The sequence below is a fragment of the Lucilia sericata genome, unplaced genomic scaffold (assembly GCF_015586225.1).
Source record: "Lucilia sericata isolate MDLA Ls3-8-SP2 unplaced genomic scaffold, ASM1558622v1 Contig000055F_arrow, whole genome shotgun sequence".
NCBI classification, from domain to species: Eukaryota; Metazoa; Arthropoda; class Insecta; order Diptera; family Calliphoridae; genus Lucilia; species Lucilia sericata.
The window spans coordinates 374,463-400,842 of NW_023994091.1; the positions used below are offsets into that span (position 1 = coordinate 374,463).

Sequence of the window (26,380 nt, forward strand, 5' to 3'; positions counted from 1 at the left end):
ATATTCCATATTTATTTTTTGTATTTAATTTTCATTTTTATGTTTTTTTATTTAGAGGTAAGTTTAAAGGTTGCTTTTGTTTGTTTTCAATTCATTTACTATTTTTGTTTTTTTTTTATTGTTTTTTTTTGGGGATTTTTTCTATATATTTTGGAATATTGTTTTATTGAGAGGATTTGTTTTTGTATAATATTGTAAAAAAAAATTATAAAAAAAAGTGCGAGGATTGTTTTTATATATAATTTTATGTATATATATAAAGGTTGTTGTATTTTTTGGTTGCAATTTGTAACAAAAATATTTTCTTTTTTATTTTATTTTTTTATAAATTATTTTTTTTTCTTTAGAATTTCTATTAGGAAATATAAACCGAGATTTCTATGTACAGTTATTGAAAAAAATTCAAAAAAATCAATCAATCAATAATAATAATTCAATATTTTCTAGTTTTTATAAAATGTTTTTTTCTTGTTTTTTTTTTTTTTTTTTTTTTTTTAACAAAGCTTTAGAAGTTTTTTTTTTTTATAAAAAAATAAATGCTATTTTATATATACAGTTTTTATATTTAAAAAAAAAGCAAAAAAAAAAAATAAAATAAAAAGTTTTTTTAAAACCCCATTAAACCTTAAATTAAAATTCACTTGTAGTTTATTAAACGGGGAATTTAACAGGGATTTGTTTTATAGTTTAAACTTTTTATATTCATTTAAAATCTAGTGTATTTTTTTGAAATCCTTTCAATAGTTTAGTTTCATATATATTTTATATAATAATAATTATAATAAATGTAAATATTATCTGTTTATAGTTTAAAAATATTATTTAAGATTTTTTTTTATATGTATAAGTATATAGTTTAATATGAAAAAGAAACAAAATATTAAAAAAAAAACTTATTAGCAAAAAACATCGACAGTTAATCAGTTGGGTATAAGAACGCCCAACCTCGTTTTTGTTTGCTTAATTTAAAAATGTTAAATAAAAAAAATTCTAAATCAAGTAATAAAATTTAAACAAAAAAAAAACAAAACTTGAGCTTTCCAAATTTTTACATTAAAAAAAATTACTTAAACTAGCCTTAAGCTGGTTTAGTTAAACTAGCTTTAAACTAGTAGTTTGATCAAGTTTTGTTATCCTTTTTTGTGTTGACATCAATCCTAAAAATATTTGTCAATATGCTTAGTTTAAGTTAAGTTTTTTTAAATTTGCATTTTATTTCCATTATACAAAATTAATTATATATTTTAGAATATATATTTATTGTTAAAAAAAAAAAAAATAATAAAAAATTTTATTATTAATAATTATTATTTATATATATATAGTTAGTTATATAATTGAAAAGAAGAAAATGTAAATATGAATTAAAAAAAAAATCAATTCAATTAACACTTTATTATAATAATAATTAAAAATTAATATTTTTAGTTATATATTTATATATATATAAAGTTGTTTTCATTTAAATTTTAATTAAAATATAAACAAAAATAATGCTAAGCAATATTTACTTTAGAATTACATATTAAGTTTAATAAAAAAAAACCGAAAAAAAACTAAATCACTTGTGGTCCAAAAAAAATATTAAACAAAAAAAATAAATGTTCAAAACTTTAGGAAGCATTTTGTAAAAACTAAAATATATTAAAGCCGTTAAAGAAAAGAAAAACTATAAAAAAAATATAAAACCAAAAAAATATATCAATTCAAATCCAAACAAATTAATTCAATAAAAGCACGCGCTTGCGTTCTACTCTCAGGCTCAAAGTTAAAAAAAAATATTATTTTTCCACACTCACTGTCCGTGACTTCACTTTATTTATGACTTTCGTTGTTCACTTTGTTCTAACACTTCACTTTTTGTTTTCATGCCCAATCGTTCAGGCGATCTTCTGTCTATACTCTACTCTTCCACTTCTAGCTTTTTTCTTTTAAGCTCTGTGGCGTCTAGCTTTAGTCCTTTTTCTTTATAGTAACTCCTAAAAGCTTTTAGTTTTTGTAATTAAACTGTTTCAGTTAGTTGCTGGTAAAATTTTTTGTTAAATTTTTGCTGTTTTATTTTATTTCAAATTTCCTTTTTTTGTCACCAGCTTAAAATCTTAAGATTTTTTGTGGCTATTGTTTTTCTTTTTCTTCTTTTTTTTTAATTAAATTATCACAAAAAAAATTATTATTATTAAAAATTAAAAGTTAAGCAAGTAGAAAAAAAAATATTACAAAAGTTTTTAAAAATATATGTCAAAAAAAAAGTTATTATTTCTTCCATATTTAAAATTAACAAATTAAAAAAATAATTCACTTACAAGCTATAATAAAAATTTAAAAAAAAAAACTCAATTTAAATTTTCAAATTCAAAAAAAAAAAGTAAAACTTTTTGTTAATCAAAAAAAAAAAAAAAAAAAAAACTTTTTACCAAAAAAAGCTCTAAATAGCTTGTTAAAAAGCTCTCTAAAAAATAATTTTTTTAAAGATAAAAGCTTTTTAAGCGTTCCAGACGCTTTTAAACAAAGCTTTTCGTTTGTTTTTTTTTTCTTTCTTCTTTCTAAAGGTGACAGTTATTTTTTTTTTGATAAATTTATATCAAACCTTAAACTTAGCTTTATCAATCCACCTGTTGAGCCGCTCTCAACTGGGCTAAAAGTTCTTGTTTACGTCTAAGTTCTTCCTTAAGTTTAGCTTTTTGCTCCAACAGCTGTTGATCTTCACGTGTCAAGGCCTCACATAGTTTGGCAGCCTCACGTAAAATATTCACCTTGGGTGCCCGTTCCTTATCCTTAATGCTGGGTATTTGTTTTTTCAAAGCCTCAAAGAGATTTTTCAAGCCAATACGACGTTGACGTTCCATATCATTATGTAAATTACGCTTCTCAATGGTATCGGCGGTCTCATCTACACTATAATGACGTTTCAATATGCCATTGGGCAATTGTACAGCGGTAACCAAATGTTTGGTTTTCTTGCCACGATGTTTCTTAGTGGGTGGCATGCTGGCCACCGAAGTAACCGAGACACTCAATTCACTGCTATTCAAAAGATTTGAATTTTGTCCAGCATTGGCCAATAAACGTTTACGTGATTTATCATTAGAACTTAAGATATTAATGGGTGCACCGCTAGCAGAATCGGTTACTACTACAGCCATCATTTGTTGTTGCTGTTGTACGTATTTAGTGGTATATTGATTTTGATAGGGTGTGGCGGTCGGTGAGGGGAAACGTGAATTATTGACAGACTTAACCGGACTACTGCTGGCTGGGGTATAGGGGAATTCATAGGAACCGCGACGTGGTGGTATGGTGCGTATGCCATTAGGATTCTTAACAATGCGAGCAGCATTAAATTTATGAGCTACCTTGGTCTGGAGAACACGACGATCCTTATCCGAGGGATTTGTGGGTAATTTTTTGTCATTAATCGAAACAACATCGATTTCTTCTTCTGCAAAAAGAGAGAGAGAGAGGGAAAGAGAAATTAGTATATGTTTTCTTAAAAAAAATAAAGCTTAATAGAAGAGCTTACATTTTTATAAAGGGGAAATTGAAAAATTTTATAAAAAAGGCAAAGTCAATAACTTTTCTTTAAAAACTTTTCTTAAATGACAAGCAGTTTTAACAGACAATCAACTTGTAACTAATGTTACACTTCCAGTCAATACTTAATGAAACAAATATTGTATAAGAGCAGCAGCATATTATGTCATCATTCATAAGAATTGAAGAAGAACAAAAAAAAAAAAAAAACATAAAAAACATGTCGTCATCTTATGCTACAAGAACATGAGAAAGCCTTCTCATACCAAACACCACCCACTTTACAATTTAATCCTACTTTCCTATTCGAACGTTCGTGTACACTGTGAAACAAGTCTTCTGTGGTATGTTGTAAAGTTCATATACACTTTAAGCAATTATTCATTCATAGAAAGCTTTAAGTACTAAACATCATAATTATTATATAACAGCAGGCAGCCAGGCAGGCTGTAGGGTAGAGATTTGGTTTCTTTTTTTGGAGCACACAAGTAAAAATATGTGACACACACGATTATAGATCATTGAAGTAGAAATATGACAAAAAAAATGCAATGACTTTTAAAGCCGATTATCTAGAGAGGAGGTAAAGTAATGTACTTGTTCTTTTTCTGTTTTTTTGCCTCCAATATAGCTTCCTTAACACAATTGTGAAAACATGTTTAAATTATTAAATTATTCTTGCTGTACTACATACATATACATATAAACATAAAACTATATCTATAACTTTTCTAAGTCACTGACCTTTGGTTGGCTGGTGTATACATATATGGGTTGTAAATCTAATGTCAGTCATGTTGTTTGGTGTAAAAGCAAAAATAATAATAATAAAAAAAAAACTAGCAAAAAGTTTATATATAACTGTAATATTTTTGGCGCCCTTTAGACGATTTCTTTTTAGGGCTGGTATAATAAAATCATTTAAAGGCCATAAATCCTAAAAGACAACAACAACAACAATAACAGCAACTATAAATGGTTTACAACTTAAGTTGAAAAAAAAAAGAATTGTAGAAAAGCAACATTTTTAAGGGGCAGAAAAGCAAATTGTTTTTAAAAATATAATATTTAGAAAATAAGCTTAAACTAAAAAAAAAGCTTTTAAATTATTGATTTGAAAAAAGGTAAATGGTATTTATTTAAAAAATTTAAAATTTTTTTGAAGATTTTAAAGAAAACAGCTTTAAACACCATAAGTATTGTAAAAGCTTTTTTTGAAGATTTTAAAGAAAAAAAGGTTTAAACCTAATAAGTATTGTAAAAGCTTTCTTTAAAAATCCTTAAAATTTTAAGAAAAGCTTTATAAAGACGATAATTAATTTGTTTTATGCTTTAAACAAAAAAGCTTTTAGTAATTTCAAGCTTTAAAAGCTTTTTCAAGAGAAATTTTTTAATTTGTTTAAAGTCTTTAAAGAAAAAAGCTTTAAAAGTAATAAGTATTGTAAAAGCTTTTTGAAAACTTTTTAAAATTAAAGTAGCAAATTGTTTCAAAAAAAGCTTTATAGAAGTTGTATTTTGCTTTATTTGTATGTTGTAAATAAAAAGCTTTTAGTATTTAAAAGCTTTTGAAAGCCTCTAGTTTTAAGAAAAGCTTTATAAAAATGTTTCTTAAATTGTTTTTATGCTTTAAAGAAAAAAAGCTTTTAGTAATTTCAAGCTTTAAAAGCTTTTCCAAGAGAAATTTTTTAATTTGTTTAAAGACTTTAAGGAAGAATAGCTTTCAACATATACTTATTATGTAAAAGCTTTTTTAAAAAAATCCCTTGAAAACTTTTGAAGAGTTGCAAGTTGTGTCTAAAAAAGCTTTATTAATATATTATAAATATAAAGCTTTTAGTATTTATAAGCTTTTAAAGCTTCCAGTTACAAGAATAGCTTTATAAAAATGATTTTTAATTTGTTTTTATGCTTTAGAGAAAAAAGCTTTTAGTAATTTCAAGCTTTAAAAGCTTTTGCAAAAGAAATTTTTTATTCTCGGTTTTAAATAAAGAATTTTTATATTTTTTTGTAATAAAAAGCTTTTTTAAAGCTTTAATTACAATAAAATTATATTTTTCTTTTAAAACCCTTATCCCATGACAAGAAAAAGGATATCTACGCCTACTCCTTTGCTTTATAGTATTCTTTTTACTTTACTTTTTCAAGGTTCAAAAGGTAATAAAACAAATAGGCCCAAAAAAAATTTGTATCAAAAAGAATTGTATAACGTCTAATAGGCATATAGAAAGATAGCTAGTTTTGTTGGTGGTGGTGATGGTGGTTGGGTGGCGAAGAGCCTATATAGCTAAATACACTTGACGTTAACAAACAGCAATGCGGCGTCAAGAGCGCTCGACACACTTAAACAGAAATCTTCCGCCTAGCAACAACAAAACACTAAAATATATTTCAAGAAAACGAAAAGTTGAAAAAAAAATTTTAAATGTATTAGTGCTCTAGTCGAAATTGTTGTTGGCTGGCTGGCATTGTTAGGCCTATGAAGAAAAAAATAGCAACTAAAAAGTAATAGATAGAAATAATATAACACAAACAATGTCTAATGCTTAGAAAGCTGAAAAAAAAACATAGCAATAACTAATACAATAGGCCGATCGAGCGTTGTGTGACTAGCCTTACTCAATTTTTAAACCTTATTGGGTTAAGGGAATCTAGTGTTTAAAAGGGAGCTCTGTATGTAAAGAGTTACAGCTGATTTGAATATTTCTTTTGGATTTTTTTTTCTTTCGAATTTTTATTTAAATTTTAATTAACATTTCACAAGTATGCCGTTACGTTTTAAATTAACTTCAACAATTTTTTTGGTATGAATGTCTGTATTTGTTGTTTTAAATTTTTGAAAAAAATTGGAATAAGAAATATAAATTGTATGTGTTGCTAGCCTATGATTTGAATATTAGACAGCAGCAGCAGCAACAACAATATAGAAACACACAATCTTTAGCTACGCATATGTATATTTAGTTGATATATAAAGGCAAACGTTTATTTGATAGTTTTAATCTAATACACTATCGCACAAAAGTAATGCTCCCCTCCCCTTGCCCTCACCAGCCTTCAGCATTACACACTAAGCAGTAACATACATTTTGCGAAACGAAAAAAAAAGCCACAGCAAAGATAGATGAATCAAATAAAAAACGCTAAAAATCAACCTACACACATATTTTGACGCATTTTCTTTAACACTGAGAGAAATTTTTGGAGTAAATTAAGATTTTTGTTAAACAATCAATTGCTTTATCAAGTTTTGAAGGAATTTTAAATTAAATTTAAAGAAAAAAAAGAAAAAATTTTTAAAATTCTTTAAAAAATTTCTATAAAAATTTTTCAAAGTGTATTCTAAAATTCTTAGAGTTAAGTAATTACCCAAGATTTTTTTCCTAAAATTGATTTCTAATAATTTTGCCAGTGTATCTAACTTACGCACTATAACATTTTCTTTTATAACATTTTTAACCAGACCCCCCAACTCCTCCAAATGTCTAAGTGTCCACCACCTGGGCTTTAGTAACACATAGAGCTGCTATAAGCACCAGCACTAGCACCACCAACCTTTAAATATTTCATGCGAATACGCACGAATAACAAAAAAAAAAAAAAACATATGCAGGCATATGTTCTTATCTAAGATTTGCGATAATTTGGGGCGTATTTATTTCAGTTGCTGCCAAAAAAACCGCTCAACTAGCGAACGTCGCAACGGCTGGGCCTTTTTTTAGTTGTTGTTAAATTGTATATATCATTAAATGTTGGCAACTGTTTAAAACAAAAAAAACTAATGGAAAACTTTTATAACCCAGAAATTTTAATTTAAATTGTTTATAGAAATGCTATAAAATACTATAAAACATTTTTCAAAATAATTACTTTTGTGCAATTATGGGCTAATGCTTTATGTTTTAAAGACTCTAAAATAATAAATTATAATATTTAAGTTATAAAGGCTTAATAAATTACCAAAAAATATCATTAATTACATAAAGCATTACCTTGAAATAAAGCAATTAATTAATTGCTAATTGAAAAAATGAAAAAAAAATCAATTTATAAAATTTTTCCAATTTTAGTGAAATATCAATAAGTAACGTTGATTTCATTGAATAATTTTATATTTCAAAAGTAATTCTTAAGTAATGCTTTAATATTTTAAGGTAATGCTTAACTAATTTTTATAAAATTTGGACATTTAAATAACAATTTGATGATTCCTTAGCATTCTTTGAATTTTATTCAAAGAATTACTTACAAAACTTAAGTAATGCTAAAGATTTTTAAGTAATGCTCTAGTGATCTAATAAAAAACCAATAATAGCAAGTAATGCTATGTCAATGCTTATTAATTACTGGAATTTTTAAAGAAAACCTTAATAATAATCGATAAACTTATTCCATGGAATAATTTACATTTTCACAGTAATTGTTAAATAATGCTTTAATATTTTAAGGTAATGCTTAACTAATTTTTATAAAATTTTGTCTTTTAAATAATAATTTGATGTTTTCTTAGTATTCTTTGAGTTTTTTTCAAGTAATTACTTATAATGCTTAACTAATGCTAAAGATTTTTAAGTAATGCTCTGGAAAATTTTAACATATTTCATGATATAAAGTTATGTAATCATTAGAGATCTCATAAAAAGCCAATAATAGCAAGTAATGCTAAGTCAATGCTTATTAATTACTGGTGTTTTTAAAGAAAACCTTAATAATATATCGATATATTAATTTCAATTTATAAAAATTTTTTAATTTCAGTGAGATATTAATAAGTAAACTTGATTCCATTGAATAATTTTATATTTTAACAGTAATTGTTAAGTAATGCGTTATTTTAAGGTAATGCTTAACTAATTTTTATAAAATTTGGACATTTAATTAACAATTTGACGATTCCTTAGTATTCTTTGAATTTTTTTCAAGTAATTACTTACAAAGCTTAAGTAATGCTAAAGATTTTTAAGTAATGCTCTGGAAAATTTTAACATATTTCATGGTATAAAGTTATATAAACATTAGTGATCTAATAAAAACCTAATAATTTCTAGTAATGCTAAGTCAATGCTTATTAATTACTGGAATATTTAAAGAATTTTAAAAAAATTAGCTTAAATATTGTATATATAAGCAATGCTTAAGTAATGCTAATAAACTATTGCCCTAATTTCACTATTTTAAAACTAATGCTAGTAATTACTAAGTAATGCTTACTATTTTCTAGGTAATTTCTTAATATTTCCTTGTCTCTACATACTTTAAGTTAGTTTTCTAACATAATGCGTAAACAATTATCTTTTAAAAATAAAGATTTCAAAGCGAAAATTTCATTTTAAAGCTTAAATTATGTAAATATAACGTACTCAGTGTGTGTGTTTAGTTTAATGGTATTTGCAAGAATTATTATTAAGTTTTTTTTATTTTTGCCTTAATTATATATAATAACATGTGCAAATTGCACAAAAATTGTAATGTATGATGATGGTGGTGGTAAATAAAAACATGTTGTAAATAAAAACATGTTGAAATAATAATAATAGTTGTAGTAAAGTTTTCTAAAATGATATATAAACAACATAATCATTCATGGTATCGAGCAAAAGATAGATAGATACATTTGGGAATTATTTGACCATATATAAAAATAGTTTTTTTGTATACAAACAACTACAACAAAAATTATAATTAATTTAATTACACACTGTTAACATTTTTTTTTTTTGTTGTTTGTTTATATATAAAAAATTTTATAACATTCATTCATATATACAATAATCTAACTAATAAAGAGCAAAGAAATATGATGTGTGTACCAGCAGCTGAAAACTTTGTGGCTTTGTCGAATGTCGTCTAACGCTTTTAATGTGTTTATTTTGTGATTTACACTAAGGCCTAATATTTCAATTAATTTCATTTACTATTTGTTGTTATTATTTGTTTAATATTTCAAATTTCCAACTTTTTAAATTGTTTTAAAAGTTAAATAGCATTTGTTTAATTTACAATTATTTAAATATTTATTTTTAAATTATGTGTGTGTGCGTTCGTTTTTAAATCACATGTTACCGATATAGTTTTTAAAAGATATTTAAACATTATGTTGTTTTATTATGTATATATGTTTGGTAAGCACGTGCCTATTGATAGGTATACATACTCTTTGTCCCCCTTATACTATTTTGCCCTTCGTTGTGTTTTAAATTGGAATTTACCAAAATGTGTAGAAACAAGAAAAAGAAAACCTGTCTGTTCGTAATATTATTTGACTTGACAACTAACAAAAATATTGGTTTTCTTTTTTTAATCTGAACGCATTTTTTTTGAAAGATAACAATATGCTTTTGTTTAACAAGTTGCTTATTTAAATAACTTAATGATTGAGTGAAAAAGAGCTTTTTTTGGGGGGTAAAAGCTAGAGTCTGTGGTTATTCTCTTTTATGCTTAAATAATTGTTTAAGATTTCCTTTATTGGTTTAAATCTAAGTAATGCTTAATCAATGCTTAGCTTTTTAAGCTATTTTATTAAATATATTTGTTTTATTTCATCTTCCAACTTAATTACTTAAGTAATTATAAGTAATGCTTGCATATTTAAGGTAATGCTAAGACATTTTTTTAAATTTTCTTAATTTTTTCTCTTTTTAACAATAATTTCAAGTAATGTGCTTATAATGCTTTTAATTTTTGACACATATTATTAAATATATAACTTTTTTTTGTGTACAGAAAAAAAAAAACTATAAATTACTTCATTATTATGTTACATAAATATTAAACACACTTAAATAATTAGTAGCTAAACAAATAATGGCTAATATAAGCAGTAAGTACTAGTTTGTCTAGTTAACAAAACTGCGGGTGGGTGTGTATACTTTTATAGGCCTATAAAACAAAAAAAAAAAACTATCCCCACATTTTCACTTTTGCTGTAAATGATTGTTGGGAATCCCTTAAGTGCCTAGAGTGGAAAAAACATACCACCAAAGACTACTAAAACTATTTTTTCTAGGGCTAAGTAATGTTATCTGCCACAACGTCCAAAGTTTTCTGAACTTTACTTTAGGTACATACACACACGCAATAGCAAATATTTAGATTCCACAGACATATGTACATATTGTGTTAAAATTAAAAACTGCGTAGTGGTTAAGAGCTTCTCCTGCTTTAACAGTTAGTAGAAGAAATTGTCAAACAGGAAGTGTTTACTAATAGAATTTGTTGCGGAAGTACATAAGTACATGCCATCATCATCATCACCACACTTACAAATGTTAAACAAATATTTATTTTTATACAAATATGCAAAATGTTATTACATGAATATAAAGTGTGTATGTTTGAGTAATAGAATTTTTAATGAATGAAATAGAAAAAATTTTAATTAAAATTAATTGAAATGGAATTTTTCAAATATAGAAAAAGGAAAAATATAAAATTTCTCTTAAGTAGAGGGAAAAAGCTCAAATTTCTCTTTAAATCTAACTCTTGTTGTAATGCCTTACTAATGCCGTGTAATTTTAGGTAATGCTTTAAGTTATTTAAGTAATTTAACTAATAAATAATTAAAATAACATTAAAATTATCTTAATAGTAGTTTACTTTTAATAGCATTTTAATAATTTCCAAATGATCTAAACTATTTTTTCCTAATTAATTTTTACAACTTAAAAAATTCCTTTTATAATTACAATTACAAGTTGCCTGAGCCATTTACTCTAAACGCAAAAGTATGAAAAAAAAAAACTTAGTTACAGAAATAGAAATATAAAAATGTCTCCCATGAAATGAAAATAAAACCAGCAATTACAATGTCTAGTTTCTATATCTTTCTTTTTTTATACAAAAACAAAAAAAATCCTTTCTCTTCTGACATTTTTTAAATATTTTTATAGTTTTTTTATTGTCTATCTTTCTATTTGCTTTGCTTAAGATAAAACACATACCAGCTATATGTGAAAAAAAACAGAAGAAGAAAAAACTCTCGTCAGTCAATCATAAAATACATAAACTACAGCTACAGCTTCATACATATAGTACAACAGTAAGTTGATTGCATTGATGCATTGTTTCAGCTGCTGTTGCAGTAAGTTATGTAGAGAATTAGAGGAGTAGAGTAGGAGGTAGCAGAGATGAGCGTGCTATTGTTAGCTTCCTTCTACTCTACACTAGTAATAAACTAGTTTGCCGCATTTTTAAAGCATTTAGAAGTTGGGGAGTAAGAGGCTCTAGAGATTGCATTGAGAAATAAAAGGAATGCGCCAGGCAACTGCAAAACTCAGTGACAAGCTTGTTTAGAGAAAGAGTAGCTTTTTTTTGCATTATATTTATTTCTAGATAAGCGCGTGTTGTTATTTTTTGCACACGTTTTTTATTTCATTTGCCTTTAAAACAAACAGTGTTCACACTAGCTTCGTTTTAAGCTGAGTCTAAGAGAATTTTGAAATTCTTTTAATTCACATATCGTTGTTATCGTTGTTGTTGTTTTAAGCCAGCCAGACAGACAGACCACCTTTCCTGTATACAGGAAACGTAGATATTTATGTTCAAAACAGTATATGATGGCTGGTTTTGTGGGTTTTGCCTGTTCACATCATACAATTGTTTAGTAGACGACGACTTGTTGTCTTGTCTCGTCATAATGTCTATTTGAATTTTATGGCATTATTTGTTTGCTATTAAATTGTTGTTATTGTTTTCAGCTTAAAAAACTCTGTTTAAAGTTTGTGGCAATAACAACATAATACCGCAAATGAGAAAAGCTAAAACATATTATGCATTAGAGATTGTTGCTAAGTGTCGTTAGTAAAACTGCCTGATGTAAGTAAGTATTGTTAGAGTACGACTGTCTCATGTCCTCCTATCAAATTCCAGTTTTAGTCTTTCTTTTTGCTAAAGCAACAATTTTTTATTATCTCCTCACACCACCAACCTACATTCCTTTTAAACAACCAACAGAGGCCCCTCAAATTGTTGCACATACAAAAAAATGCAGCACAAACACGTGAAGCTATAAAGTGAATGGAATGGCTGCTGTTGTAAGAACGAAAAAAACCCAGCATTTACTAGTGATTTGAAAAGTATTACATGCAACATTTAGAAGCAAAATTTGTTGAACTAAAAAAATTCAGCACATACTTTTGGAGGTCATTTTTAAGTTTTATAAAAAAGTTAAATTGCTAAAAAATAATTAGCAAACACTTGCTGCTAGATATTTAGTATTAAATCTTATCTCTCTCACTCTCTTAAAACTTGTTTTAATAACCGAAATTATACAAATCTTAAAATTATTCTTTTTCTTAAGAATTATAAATAAATTTAAAATTTTTTTCAATCTTAACTTTATCGCTTATGTATTGAAATGCAAATACTTAACTTAGCAACAGCATTAAAATCTATTCATTTTAACAAACTGACATTTAAAATTAAATTCATTCACATCAGTTTTACTACTTTGCTTATTATTTCAAACGAAAAAAAAAGCTTTAGCAAACGGAACTTGTGGTTTTTATTCATTCATAATTTAAAATGAAATTCTTTTGTTTATGTATTAATAATGGGGAAACAAAGCTTTAGAAAGTAAGAAATTGTAATATAGATAAACTATTAATAAAGACATTAGTTTAAAAGTTGTAAACTAAAAGTTGTTAATTTATGTTATTTTTTTATGTATAACACCTACGATCGAATTATAAAACCTGTTATATATTAAAACTGTGCAAAAAAATTGTAAAGCATTACTTTAGAAGTCGATATTTTTACTACATTGCCTAAGCATTACTTAAAAAAGTCTATTTGGTCTTAAGCATTACTTTTTCAGTGGTTTCAATTACTTTAAATTGTTACATTACTTAAGCATTACCTAAAAAAGTATATTTAAAGTTAGGCATTACATGTTCAGTGATTTAAATTACTACATTGACTAAGTATTACCTAAAATAAGTATATTTAAAGTTAAGCATTACTTGTTCATTGATTTAAATTTCTATTTTTAACAGTTTTTGTTAAGTACCTTAAAAAATTCTTAAAGCATTACATAAAATAACCTTATAACTGTTAAGCATTACTTAATTAGTAGTTGATTATAAAAAATTTTATATAATTTACTTTTATGCTATTGAATTTGAGGCAAAAATTAAAAGTTTAACTTAAGCATTACTTAGGAATTACATAATAATAGACATAAAATAATAAAATGTAATGCTTTAGATATATAAAGTAATGCTAAGTAATTACACACACTTTACTTAAACCATTTTGGTTAAAAGTTAATAAACATAGTTAAAAATATAGAGGATACAATTATTAAGTAATGCTAAGTAATTTGCAAGTAATGCATTGCGGTAAATAAACAAATACTTAAAAAAATTTTAATAAAACAAAAATTTTATGTATTTAGCAATGGTTAAGGTAGTTTTAAGCAATTTTTATACTATTTTATTGCTTATATGCTAAAAAATAAATTTGTCTTGACAATTTTTTTTTTAAAATAATAAATATTTTCCAAAGAATTACATTTAATAACAAACAAGAAAAAAAAACTAACCGTTTTTTATAGATAAAAATCCTCCGTTTTAAAGGCATGTATGTATAAAAAAAATTTGCATAATTCCTAAGAATTCAATAATGAATTTAACAACAACATAAATATTCGATACACGCAAAACTACGTAAAAGAATTTCTTTTTCAAAAACAGTCAGAATACCAACCAATAAACCATAGAAGAGGGGGGGGGGGGTAATATGTTTTTGTTGCTTTTAAAACTTGTAAACTTAAAATAACAATGCATTGAAAAGGAGACTAGAAGAGTGGAAGAATAACAAAAATTTTAATGATAATGATGACGACAACAACGCTGGCTATGATGATGACGATGATGATGATGTTGTTGGTGACTTTATAAAAATGCCACTAGCAACAATAATGTTAAGATTTATTGTAAAATATGTAAAAAAACTAGTTTTTTTTTTCTTCCACAAAATGAAAAGACATTAAACATAAAAAAAACTTGGAGATCAGAGTAGTTGGCAATACAAAGCCAATGACTTTTTCTAAAAGACTAACAACATAAAGGCTGGCTGGTTGGCTGGCTAAGCTTCTGATGCTGCTGCTGAGGCGTTTAAGCAAATATGTCGAGAGTAGTGTCTGTTTGCTGGACGGACAGACGGACGGATGGACGGACTCAAGTGTAGTTAAGTTTGTTACCAACTCAACAAACAGGCAGAAAAATTTAAGCCAAGATCAATAGCAAACAGCAATAACATTAAAAGTATGTAAAAATCGTGGACATACTAAGGTTTAAGCTAAAAAATCAAAATGAAAAAAATGTATAAGCATGCGCAACACCTTTAGACAGCAGCAGCAGCAGCAACTCTTGCGCAAGGTTATAATACAGATATTGCCAGCAACAGGCAACCACAACAGCAACAATTGTAAACAATATTGTTTGTAGGTTGGCTGACTGTCTGCTGGGATGGTTGGTTGGTTGGTTGTTTGTAACTTGGTTTAGGGATATTTTTTTTATCTTGTGTTCTTTAACGTAACTCTACCAGCCTTTAAAGAAGATGCTGCTTAAGTTTATGGTGGGAAAGTATGAAATTTATGCACTTTTATCGGTTTTTTTTTTGTTCATTCCTTAGTTTTTTTTCAGCTTTTTTTCTTAGCGACATGATTTTAAAAACCGGTTGAATAAAACGTATTGTCTCTGTTGTAAAGAATGTCTGGAGCAATGACAATAAATTAAATTTTAATTTAAATTGATTTTTCAATAATGTTGTTAAAAATCTGATAAATTAAAAAAAAAAACTGCAGTTTATTTTTTTTTACTTTTGTCCATAAAAAGAATAAGGTCAGGGCTTTTAAGTGTTTTTTATGTGGAGGCAAGGCAATTATCTGGTAATGCTTTAATGATTTATTAGTTTAATACATTTAAATACTTAAATAACTATTTAATGCTTTTAAAATTACCTGGCATTAGCTAATAATTACTTAAAAACTGCCAAAAAATTGTTTAAAACAATGCTAAACTCTTTATAAGGTAATGCTAACCATGTTTAACTATAAATAAAACTTTAAAAAGATTTAGAATTATAGTTCTATAGAAAACCTTATAAATTTCTTTATAAAGTCAAGATTTTTAACTAATTATAACAATTACCTGGTAATGCTTTAACGATTTATTAGTTTAATACATTTAAATACTTAAATAAGTAATTAATGTCTTTAAAATTACTTAGCATTAGCTAACCATTACTTTAAAACTTGTTTAAACTAAGAGAAACTGACAAAAAATAGTTTAAAACAATGCTAAACTATTTATAAGGTAATGCTTACCATGTCTAACTATAAATAAAACTTCAAAAAGATTTAGAATTATAGTTCTATAGAATACATTATAAATTTCTTTATAAAGAAAAGATTTTTAACTAATTATAACAATTATCTGGTAATGCTTTAATGATTTATTAATTTAATACATTTAAATACTTAAATAACTATTTAATGCTTTTAAAATTACTTAGCATTACCTAACAATTGATTAAAAACCTGTCTATACAGTGAGAAACTGCCAAAAATTAGTTTAAAACAATGCTAAACTCATTATAAGGTAATGCTTACCATATTTAACTATAAATAAAACTTCAAAAAGATTTAGAATTATATTTCTATAGAATACATTATAAATTTCTTTATAAAGACAAGATTTTTAACTAATTATAACAATAATCATAAAGAAACATCTAAAATACTATAAAATACTTTATTTATGAGACTTTGAAGTTTGACAAGACAAAAAGGATATATGCATCATGCTGTATTTAGATAATACAACAAACTATTTATTGGTATTGCGGCAAACATCAGATACATTGTGTTTAAATTGAAAGAAAGTTGAAATACTAAACTCTAAAGATACACAAAAAAAGAAGAGAAAAATCAGTGTATAGTATAGCAAAAGATACACAATGTCATTGTGTGAGAAAAAAGAAAACTGACAAAAATTTAGTGTCACACAGTGAGAACACAAAACGAAAGGAATTAATTATAAAACAAAACTGGTATGAAAACAGGTAAAAGAATTAATAAAATGAAAATGTTTTAACTATTCCAAAATGAACATAACCAACAACAAGGACAGGTTGTTTTTATTTAGAAAAAATAACTATAAAATATATATAAAAATAAATACAAAAAATTCATTCAACAAATTGTTGCAGTTTATGTTTGCACATGCCACAATTATGACGCACACTCTATACACAAGTATGGACAAAGTAGACGATGTCGGTGTACTGTTCTTGTTACTAAAACTGAATGACGCATATGCAACAGAAAAAAAAAGTTCTACTATGTGAAACTTGTTCTATGTGGGTGTAGTTTTTCCATTCAATGATAAGAAGAAAAAAAAAACAGACACACAATTTAATAAAAATAAAAAAAAAGTCCAAAGATGTTGTAGTTGAAGTCTGTAGAGGAGGCGATATTATAGGAAATACTTATTGTATGTTTGTATTATATATTTGTATATTGGTTGCTGGTGTTAGATCTCAAGTCATATTGTAAAAAAAATGTAGGCCTACTACTACTATCTTTATACTGCGTAAGTAGGAAAGAACACCTACACATTAGCAGCAGCCACAGCAGTCATGTATGTCGGCTAATGTAATAAGCTTTAATATAATAAAATATATAATTGTGTTTCTCTCTTCAGTTAGTATTTGTACATTAGTGGCACAATGAGACATATGTTACCAGTCATCTGAGTACATAATGGATATGATGATGTTGATGACACAATTGATAAAATAAATCATGTTAGTGTTGTATTAGTTTCTATTTCTAAAGGAAATTAAAGTATTTTACAGAAAATTTAAGAAATGTTAGAAATTTTATAGAGATTTTAAGTTAAAGTTTATAACATTTCAAACATTTAGTATGTTTAATTAGGCTATAGTTAATTTATAAAAGATTTATTTAGTTTTTTAAAGTAATGCTAAGTAATTATCAAGTAATGCTTATGATTTTTTGTTAATTTAGTAACTTTAATTGCTTACACCAAGGATTATTTAGCAATTTAGCTTTTTTAAAGTAATGCTTAGTAATTATTAAGTAATGCTTATAACTTTTTAAACAATTAATAAGTTTTATTTAATTCCCTAAAGTTTGTTAGTAAATTTAAGACACTTCCCATATAATGCCCGGTAATTATAAAGTAATTCTTAAAATTTTTTAACGATTTAATCTTGTTAAATGAAAAATTAATATTTATTAATAACAATTAACAATTTTTTTCAAGTAATGCTAAGTAATTAACAAGTAATTTTTGTAGTTAAAATTAATTAAAAAAATTTAAATTAAAAATTATTAATTTATATAACCTTTCCACACTTTTTCAAAGTAATGCTTATAGTTTTCTTAAATAATTAATAAATTTAATAATTTTTATAATTATTTTAAACATTTTCCTAGTAATGCCGGGTAATTACCTAGTAATGCTTTATATATTTCTTACATTTAACAGCAATAAATTAGTTACAAAATATTTAACAACAAATCTACTCAAATTTTAAAGTAATGCTACACAATGCTAAGGGGTTTTACAGAAAAATTTAATATTAAGTTTTGTTTTCATAACAATTTCAACGATTTGACGACTTTTATACAATATTTGTATAATTAAAACAGGATTTTTTTGCTCCAAACAAAAAAACACATGTTAAAAATTTTAGCATAAAGAAAACTATATTATTAAAAGTGAAATTGATAAAAAAAACATTAAATAAAACCACAAAAGGAAATAATATTGTTTACACATGTTGTGAATTTCAAACAATTTTAATTCACACGAGTAAAATAACACAGAGAGGAGATGAGAAAAAAAGTAACAACAACAGGGATTATTTTTTGCTTAATTGAAATGGTAATGACAGGAAAATAAATATGGAAGGAAGTTTAGGAAAATGTTATAATTAAATAATAAAAAAAAGTGAAAGCTAACAAACTAATTTGTTTTTGTTAAAATTTTACAAAGAATTTTGAGTTCAAATACTAGAAAATGCATGAAAATATCTAAAGCAAAAGAAGAAGTCTTAAGAAAAAGGAGAAGAATTACAACAATATTTTCTTGCTAGAAATAAAGCCTCAAAAACATATTGTGGTTTTTACCAGCATTATGTGGTTTTGTTACAAGTTAGGAATAAAAAAAAAGTTCTAGACATTTTAAAGAAAATTCTATAAAGCAACACTTGCAATACTGTTAAGTCAAGCATGACACACAAGCAAAAAAAAAGAAAAGAATAAAGAACAATTTCATTCAAAAAAAAAAATTCTTCTAGCAAACACTCTAGAGCTGCATAAAACTGACAATATAAATGGGGAGTTTTAGTAGCAGCCGGATAGTATTTACTATCTGGCAAAAACTTTGACAAACTACTCATGTGTAAAGTTGCAACAAGAATCAAGAAAAAATATATGGTTTAACCTTTAAACCAAAAAGATCAACATCAGCAGGCAGCAGACGAAAATGATCATTATCAGGAATGAATGAATGAATGAATGAAAAAAATGAAAAACTATATATGACATTATGTTTGTAAAAAGAAGAAAAACAAATATGATTAAAGTCAAAACTCTATTTAGAGAAGCTGTGGGAGAATTTCTTATTATATTTTTGCAAAAAAAAAGAAAAAAATTAAACATAAAGGGGAAGAAAATGTTGTTGATGATCAAGATGCTGGTGGTTGGCTTTATAAAAGTGTGGGAAAATTAAATATTTTTTAACAAAAAATGTTAATGGGGTACGAAATTCTACGTCTCTTAGACAGAGAGAGAGAGAGAGTGTAGAAAGAAATGTTTAAAATTTGCATATATATACAATTACATCATGATCTTTTTAAACGAAAAAAATAAAAACTATTAATTCTAATCTGTGAAAAAAATCTTATAGAAATTCCCAAATGAATGATAGTATAACTGATGATGATTTCATAAAAGCCACATAGCTTTATAGTTTAATTAAGTAAGCAACACAATTTGTATAATTAATAATTTAGAAAAGAGATGAGTAATCAATAGAAATAACAACTTAAAACAATTTTGTTTAAAAAAGTTATTTAATTTTAATAAGTAATTACCTAGTAATTATAACAACAAGCTTAAAAATATTAAAAAGTAATTAAAAAGTTTTATTTTTAAAGACAAACTCTTAACTATTTAAAATAACATTAAAAATTAAACCCCTAAATTAGGCAATAGTTATAAAACGTACTACAACTCCTTAAAGTATGCTTTGCAAGCCATTAAAATCATATTTTATTTTGCAAAAATTTACATTTTTTATGAGCCATAAAGAGTAATAAAAATTTTGGGTGTGTGTGTGTGTTTGAGTGAAAAAAAATCCATCTATCTATAAAGTGTAACTGTCATAAAACATATTGTGACGCAGTAATTATGTTGTATTTCTTTTTTTGTATAGAAAAATACTAATAATAATAATGATAAATGTTAAATTTTTCTCCCCAGCAGCCCAAAGGGGAGTAAAGGGCTGTAAAGGATTTGTGCATAAACTGTTAGGCATTAAGCACTTAGTAAAATAAAAAAAAAAAAAAAAAAAAACACAAAAGGATCCTTTAACAAGCATAACAAAAAGTCTAAAGAAAAGAGCAGCAGCATTTTAGGAGTTTGTTTATTTGTTTGTACTTTAAAAGCTTAAAGCAAACTGTGAGTAGGTAGTTATGCCAGTATGTGTTTTTTTTTGTTGCAACAATAACAACAAAATCTCAAGTACAGCTGAACAAAGGCATTTGTTAGAACAAAAAAAAAAAAGATAGCCTGGCTTAAGGCTGACAAATACATTTTTAACACATATACACAAAGCATACTTATAAGGGTTTGAAAATTAAAAGGCGTTGTCTAGAGAAAAACTGTTGCTTTTTGTTTAAAATCTTTAGGTTTTAATTGTTAGTACATAATTTAATTAGTTATTAAGGAAATTTTGTTAAATTTTATAAGGTTATTGAACTTATTTGTCTTAAATTATAGTTTTAACCCTAAAAATATGTTGCTTATTAAAGTTTAATCATTTTCACAGTCTACTTTAAGGGTTTTTTGTTTTAAGTTAAAAAACTATGCTCTTTTAACTTAACGTTTTTTCTCTCTCTCGGTCTAATGCTCTTCCCCTGAAATGGCGCCAAAAATGAATTAATGTGTCTGTTGCCAACAAATTACCCCCTCAAAAAAAACCGTTATGAGAAAAATCTATCCCTTTGCAGCTCTGAAACAAGTTTCTAAAGCTCTCTTGAGACTAGTACAAGTGCACTAGTAGCGTCATTAGTAGTACATAGTAAAATGTGTAATTTAGCTTGTTGTTGTTGTTGTTGTTGGCGTCGCCGACCGGCCCCATGTTTTACATCATGGAAATTATTGTTGTTTTTTTTTTGTCATTCTCTCAGTATAATATTGTCTTGTTATTTTCTAACTCATATTTCAGCCAATTTATTTATTTAAAGCAGAGTTGGGAATATAAGCTTAATAGGCAAATAATATATTTAAACTGGAAAGTAGATTTGGTTTTGCCCAAAAAATTTGTTAATTATTTGGTTACAAGAAAATATTTATGGCCTTAGTTAGTTAGAAGAAAATAAGCTTTTTATAAGAGCTTTCCTATTAGTTTAACTTTTTAGTACCCATCTCTGATTTGCACACACGTGTAGCTATAAAATTTTTTTTATCATACTCAAAAATACTCAAGGTCGTACGTTGGCTATAGAAAATATTGCTTGTATGGGTTGTTGCTGCTGCTGCTAAGCTTTTTATTGTTGCTGTTGTTGTTGTTGTAATTGTAGTAGTACTAATAGAGTTTACTTATGGTTGATTGTCTCTACTCTTTATACCGCTTTTGCATTGAGAAATAATGGTACTTTAACCCTGTGTGTAAAAGGCAAAGCTTTTTTTTGGTTGTAAAGGGGGTTTACTTTATAAATAGAAAAGCTTTTGTAAGGTTTTAAGTTTACTTAGAGAGAAAGAGATCAAATTCCAGTTTTTTTCCTAAAGTCAAGAAATTTTTATTTAATTAAAATTTCCTGTTAATTTTCTTTTAAATTTGAATAACATGAACTTATAAATTTATCTTTTAAATAAGAAAAGTACTGCACTATAGGTAAACAAAAACTAGTGCCTACTTTTAGTCGTTTAAACTAAGTTTATGTTATCTTATACTTTGATTTCAAACAGACAACGACACACCCATACAAATGTTTGCCCTGATACCGACTACAACTTGGTCTCTTTTTTTGCAATGAATTGCTGTTGTTGTTGTTTTTTTATTATACTATGATATTTCCGCTCAAATTTCCGTTAAATATTGCTTTTGTGGAGGCTGTATAGTACAATCAGCCTTTTTGTTTGTCTGTCTGTCTTTCTGTCTGTATTGGTTTCATTTTATTTAGAGAGATGGTCTCCTCTTGAATCAAATCTACACTTCCGCCTTTCATTTACATGGCTGTTTGTTCCATTGCAGCTTTAAAAATGTCTTTTTTTGTGTATTTGTTGGCAATTGTAAAAGAGTACGTTTTTTGCCGGCCGGTTTTTTTTTCTTATTATGTAAAAGTTAAACAAGCAACAGAAATTTACAAGTTTTTTAATGTAATTTTGTTTAAATTTTAAGCCTATTTCAAGGGGAAAAGTTTAATTAAGGGAAAATTTAATTAAAAAACCTAGCCTACTTTAGGGCTTATTAAAATTTTATAGTATAAATTTGCTTAAATTTATTAAAATTTTTTAAATTTTTTTATTTAATTTTAATTTTAAATAAAAATTCAAATTCTAGGGAATTTATTTGAAATTATTTTTATTTTTTAGTTGAAATTATTGCAAAAAAATATAAACAAAAAAAACCCCAGAACAAAAATTCTTAAATTTTGTGTTTCAAAAAAAGATTTTGAGTCATTAAATAAACAAAAATTTAAAATTTAAATGCAAAATTTATGGCTGCTGTTGTTGCTATTAAAACAAGGAAATTTTTAATAAAAAAAAGTACAAAGTTCTGAATTTTTTTCTTAAATTTAAAACATTTCTACAAGATGTCATATAAATTATCACAAAAAAAAAGTCACGAAATTTTAACAAAAAAAAAAAAAATCTTGTTAAATCTTTGAAATCTATAAAATTTAGAACACTTGACAACAAAACTAAAACACACAACAACAACCGGTGCAAAATAAATATAAACATTTAGCAATAATAAAAAAAAAGCACAAAATTTAACACGAATCTTATTTCTTTTAAGAAAAAAAAAAATACATGAAATAAAAAGCTAAATAATAAAAATTAAAAATAAATGCAACGTGTCAAAGACAAAAAAAAAACTAAAATATTTACTATACAATTAAAATAAAAATAAAATAAACAACGTAAATAGATAAAAACAAAACAAATTGCATTTCAAGAGAAACACAGAGAGACAGACAAATGAGTGCTTTTATTTAAACTAGTTTAAATACAAACAAAATAACATTTCGCGCCAAAAAAAAAATATGATTCCAACTCTTAAATAACTTAAATTGCAAGTTAACATAACAACAAAACTATAGATTACCGTTAGTTCATTTTTAACAAAAGAGAGTTCCATTTTTTTAAGGTATAACAAAGTTTATACTGCCCGGCATAAAACCTACGCCTTAATTAATATGAAATGCGCAGATGCGCTCATTTTGCAAGTAGACGAAAATAATTGTTATAAGAGCTAAATAACAAAAAAAAAAAACTAAATTATAGAGTAAAAACATTAAGCCGGCATGGCTTGGGGTAGGGTAGTAAATTGTATAGGTAAATACCCTTAGATTTTAATAGAAATAAAGCAGACAGATAGAAAATACTAAATAATAACTCAATTAGTACATAATAGTGACATAAAAACAAAAAACATTAAAGAAAAGCCTTAAAGTAGACTTTATTAATTAAAAGCCTTAAGGTTTAAATATAAAATATTATAAAAAATATTCTAAACATTTAACAAAATGTCTAAATTTCAACAAAATTGCTATTTTTAAACAAAAATCTTTAACAATTTGGGTGTAACCTTAAAATATTTAAAACTTTAAACCGTAAAAATACAATACAACTAAAATAAAAGCATACTTTAAGGCGTAGTAAAAATTACAATGCATTCAGTAAAACTCAAAATTTTGAAACTGCGCATTTCATTACTCTCTTTGGAAAACTAAGCACTCACTTCACACACTCCCCTCCCGCCAATCAGTTTTCCCTAAAACTTTAAAGGTTACTCTAAAAGGCAGAAAAGAACACAACGTGGTCGTAAAGACGCCTTAACTTAAACTTTTAAAGAAAACGCCTAGTAATATGCCACAAAAAGAAAACTCTAGAACAAAAAAGGCGCCAAAAATTTAAAGAATAGAATTTTGCAATTCATTTAAAGAAATTTCGCCATAATTTAAAATGACTTTGCTCTTTTTTTCATTACATTTATAAAAGTGGACTTTTGAACTATTGTATTTTTCTTGTCGTCAAATGTGTAAAATTGTTGTAGCCTACATTTAAGGGGGGGCAGCTGTTCAGAAAAAAAAAAATTATATATACACTGCAGCACTTATATTCAAACAATTTCACAATATTTTGTAATAAAAAATAAACACTCGTAAAGAGAATGTTGTTTCCACAAATGAATGACGTTGAAAGCAAAAAAAAAATCCAACAAAAAAAAAAGAAGAGTAATTATCAAGTCTTTAATAAATACAAAACTAATAATAATAACGATAAGATTACAAGCGCCAAAGGAAAAACGACAATATGTTTAGAAATTTCCCCTTTAAAAAATAAACTCTTTTAAATCACAACAAAAAAAAAACATAAATAATAATAAACAAAATTTGACTTGACCAACTCACCAGAATCCGAGGGTGTTTCCAAATTTGTGCTCAAATCATCCATGCCATCTTTGCAGCGTGTATAACTATGATCCCGATGTTGCATATAATGTTGCGTACTACTAATATTTGACGATTGACTTGATACCGGCGACACACCACCAGCTCCATAGCTAATTTCATCCAATAGCGAAGATGAACTTGAACCCATTGTTGATTCTTCATCGGAATCAGATTCGGAGGAACGCATTGAACCGTTATTGTGAGCCGAATGATAACTACTGAAACCACTCGAACTACTACTACTCGTCGTCGTGGGAGCTTTTAGATATTCGCCGGTATTTGTGGGACTATTATTGATGAGATCCAAGACTTCGGTAAAGGAGTAATTTCTACCGAGACGTGTATCGATTTGTTTTTTACTCGTATCCTGTAGTTCTAGCTCAACACTCTTGATAAAGACCTCATCTGGGGTGAGAGGATTTGGGGTTAGAGAAATGTTATTGCTGCCCATGACACAGGCTCTTAGGTCGACATTATGTTTGAATTCGGTTGTAGAGCAATCATCATCTAAACTGTGTGGTGTATCGGGACGTTGATAAAGTAGGGAAGTGTTTGCACTGGAGGTGTTAGAGCTGGCGGAGGTGTTAAATAGGTTAGTAGAGTGTGTAGATATTATGTGGTTGCTGGTATTAATGGCATTAGCTGAGGGCAATAGTTGATCACCACGTTTTGTTATGTGTAGGGTACCGCGCGTCTGTTGCTGTAATTTCTTTTGTTGTTGTTGTTGCTGGGATTTGCGTAGTAAAGAGGTGCCGGGTGGTATATTGTTAATATTTGCCACATTCGCCGTACTTACTAGCATAACAGGATGTGGCTGTTGTGTTGACGTTGTTTGGGCTGCGGCTACTGTAGGCGTTGTCTTGCTATTTGGTATTTGGTGATGAGCCAACTGTTGCTCAACATCATCTGTAGGTTCTTGTTTAATCTGTACTATTTCCTGTTTAAATTTCATAGGATTTACTTTCTTAGCTGTAACCACGGTGGGTGCATGCAGCTCTTCTTTTTCTACTTTAATTTGTAAACTAGCGGTTTTGGGGCTGTTGCCGGAGGCAGCGCCACCCATCACAGCGGCCAATGATACTCCCGAACTAATGTCGCTGGACATGGAGGAGGCGGATGTAGAGAGAATGGTAGTGGGTGGTGCTGTCCACCACATTAAATCTGTATTACGTACTTCGGTCTTCACATCCAAATCTAAATCCATAATACTGCCATACGATGAAAAACCATTGTCTGATTCAATTTTTTGTATATCGCCACAGATGGAGGGTAAATCATCGAATGTCAAATCAAAAGGATCGGGTTGTATTTGATGGAATTCATCGGAGAAGCCATTGGGTGATAAATCACTTAAGAAAGAGCTAATAGGTGAGGTCCCATAAGGACTGCAAAGTTTTGCCATTTTGTCGAGTTGTTCTATAAGGTCCGATTTATCACAAATTATTTTGGGTTTCGTATAATTCTTAACAAGAGAAGATGCCAGATCTTCTAATGTTTGGGGAGGGGGGCAGGTTGTTTGTTATAGTTTAATCAATAAACTGTAAAGAGAATAAGGAAATAAAAAGAAAAATATTTAGTTTTTTTGTTTTGCAAATGGTTTTTTTTTTACTAAAAACTAAATTATAAATTATTTTGTGTCTTAACGCGGTAATTGTGTTTTATTTTTCTTAAGTTTTCTTCTTATTGTTGTCAAAATATTAGCAACAACTATGAACATAATACTTATTGAGTAATTTCTCTTGTTTCTTTTTTCAGTTACAATTAACACTTTATCAACTTTTACACATAAACACATACATTTGCCTGTAATTAAATGGACTAAGCTTAACAATTGCATTCCATACACAAACAAAACAATAGAGAAACAACTGAAACAGTAGAAAATAATAAACACAGTAAGTGCGAGCATATT

General features: G+C 26.6%; 1 protein-coding gene across 1 annotated transcript in view; it reads right to left on the reverse strand.

Moving 5' to 3' along the window:
* Positions 1 to 2,587: 2,587 nt before the first annotated feature.
* The window catches only part of LOC119616068 (myc protein), a 28,416-nt gene continuing 4,623 nt past the window's right edge, over positions 2,588 to 26,380 (reverse strand). The window contains exons 2-3 of the mRNA XM_037972214.1: positions 24,427 to 26,008; positions 2,588 to 3,439 (exon numbers count right to left, since the gene is read on the reverse strand). Of these exons, the coding sequence (XP_037828142.1) occupies positions 2,604 to 3,439; positions 24,427 to 25,870 (2,280 nt within the window). The 5' untranslated portion in view covers positions 25,871 to 26,008 and the 3' untranslated portion in view covers positions 2,588 to 2,603. The remainder of the gene's footprint in view (positions 3,440 to 24,426; positions 26,009 to 26,380) is intronic.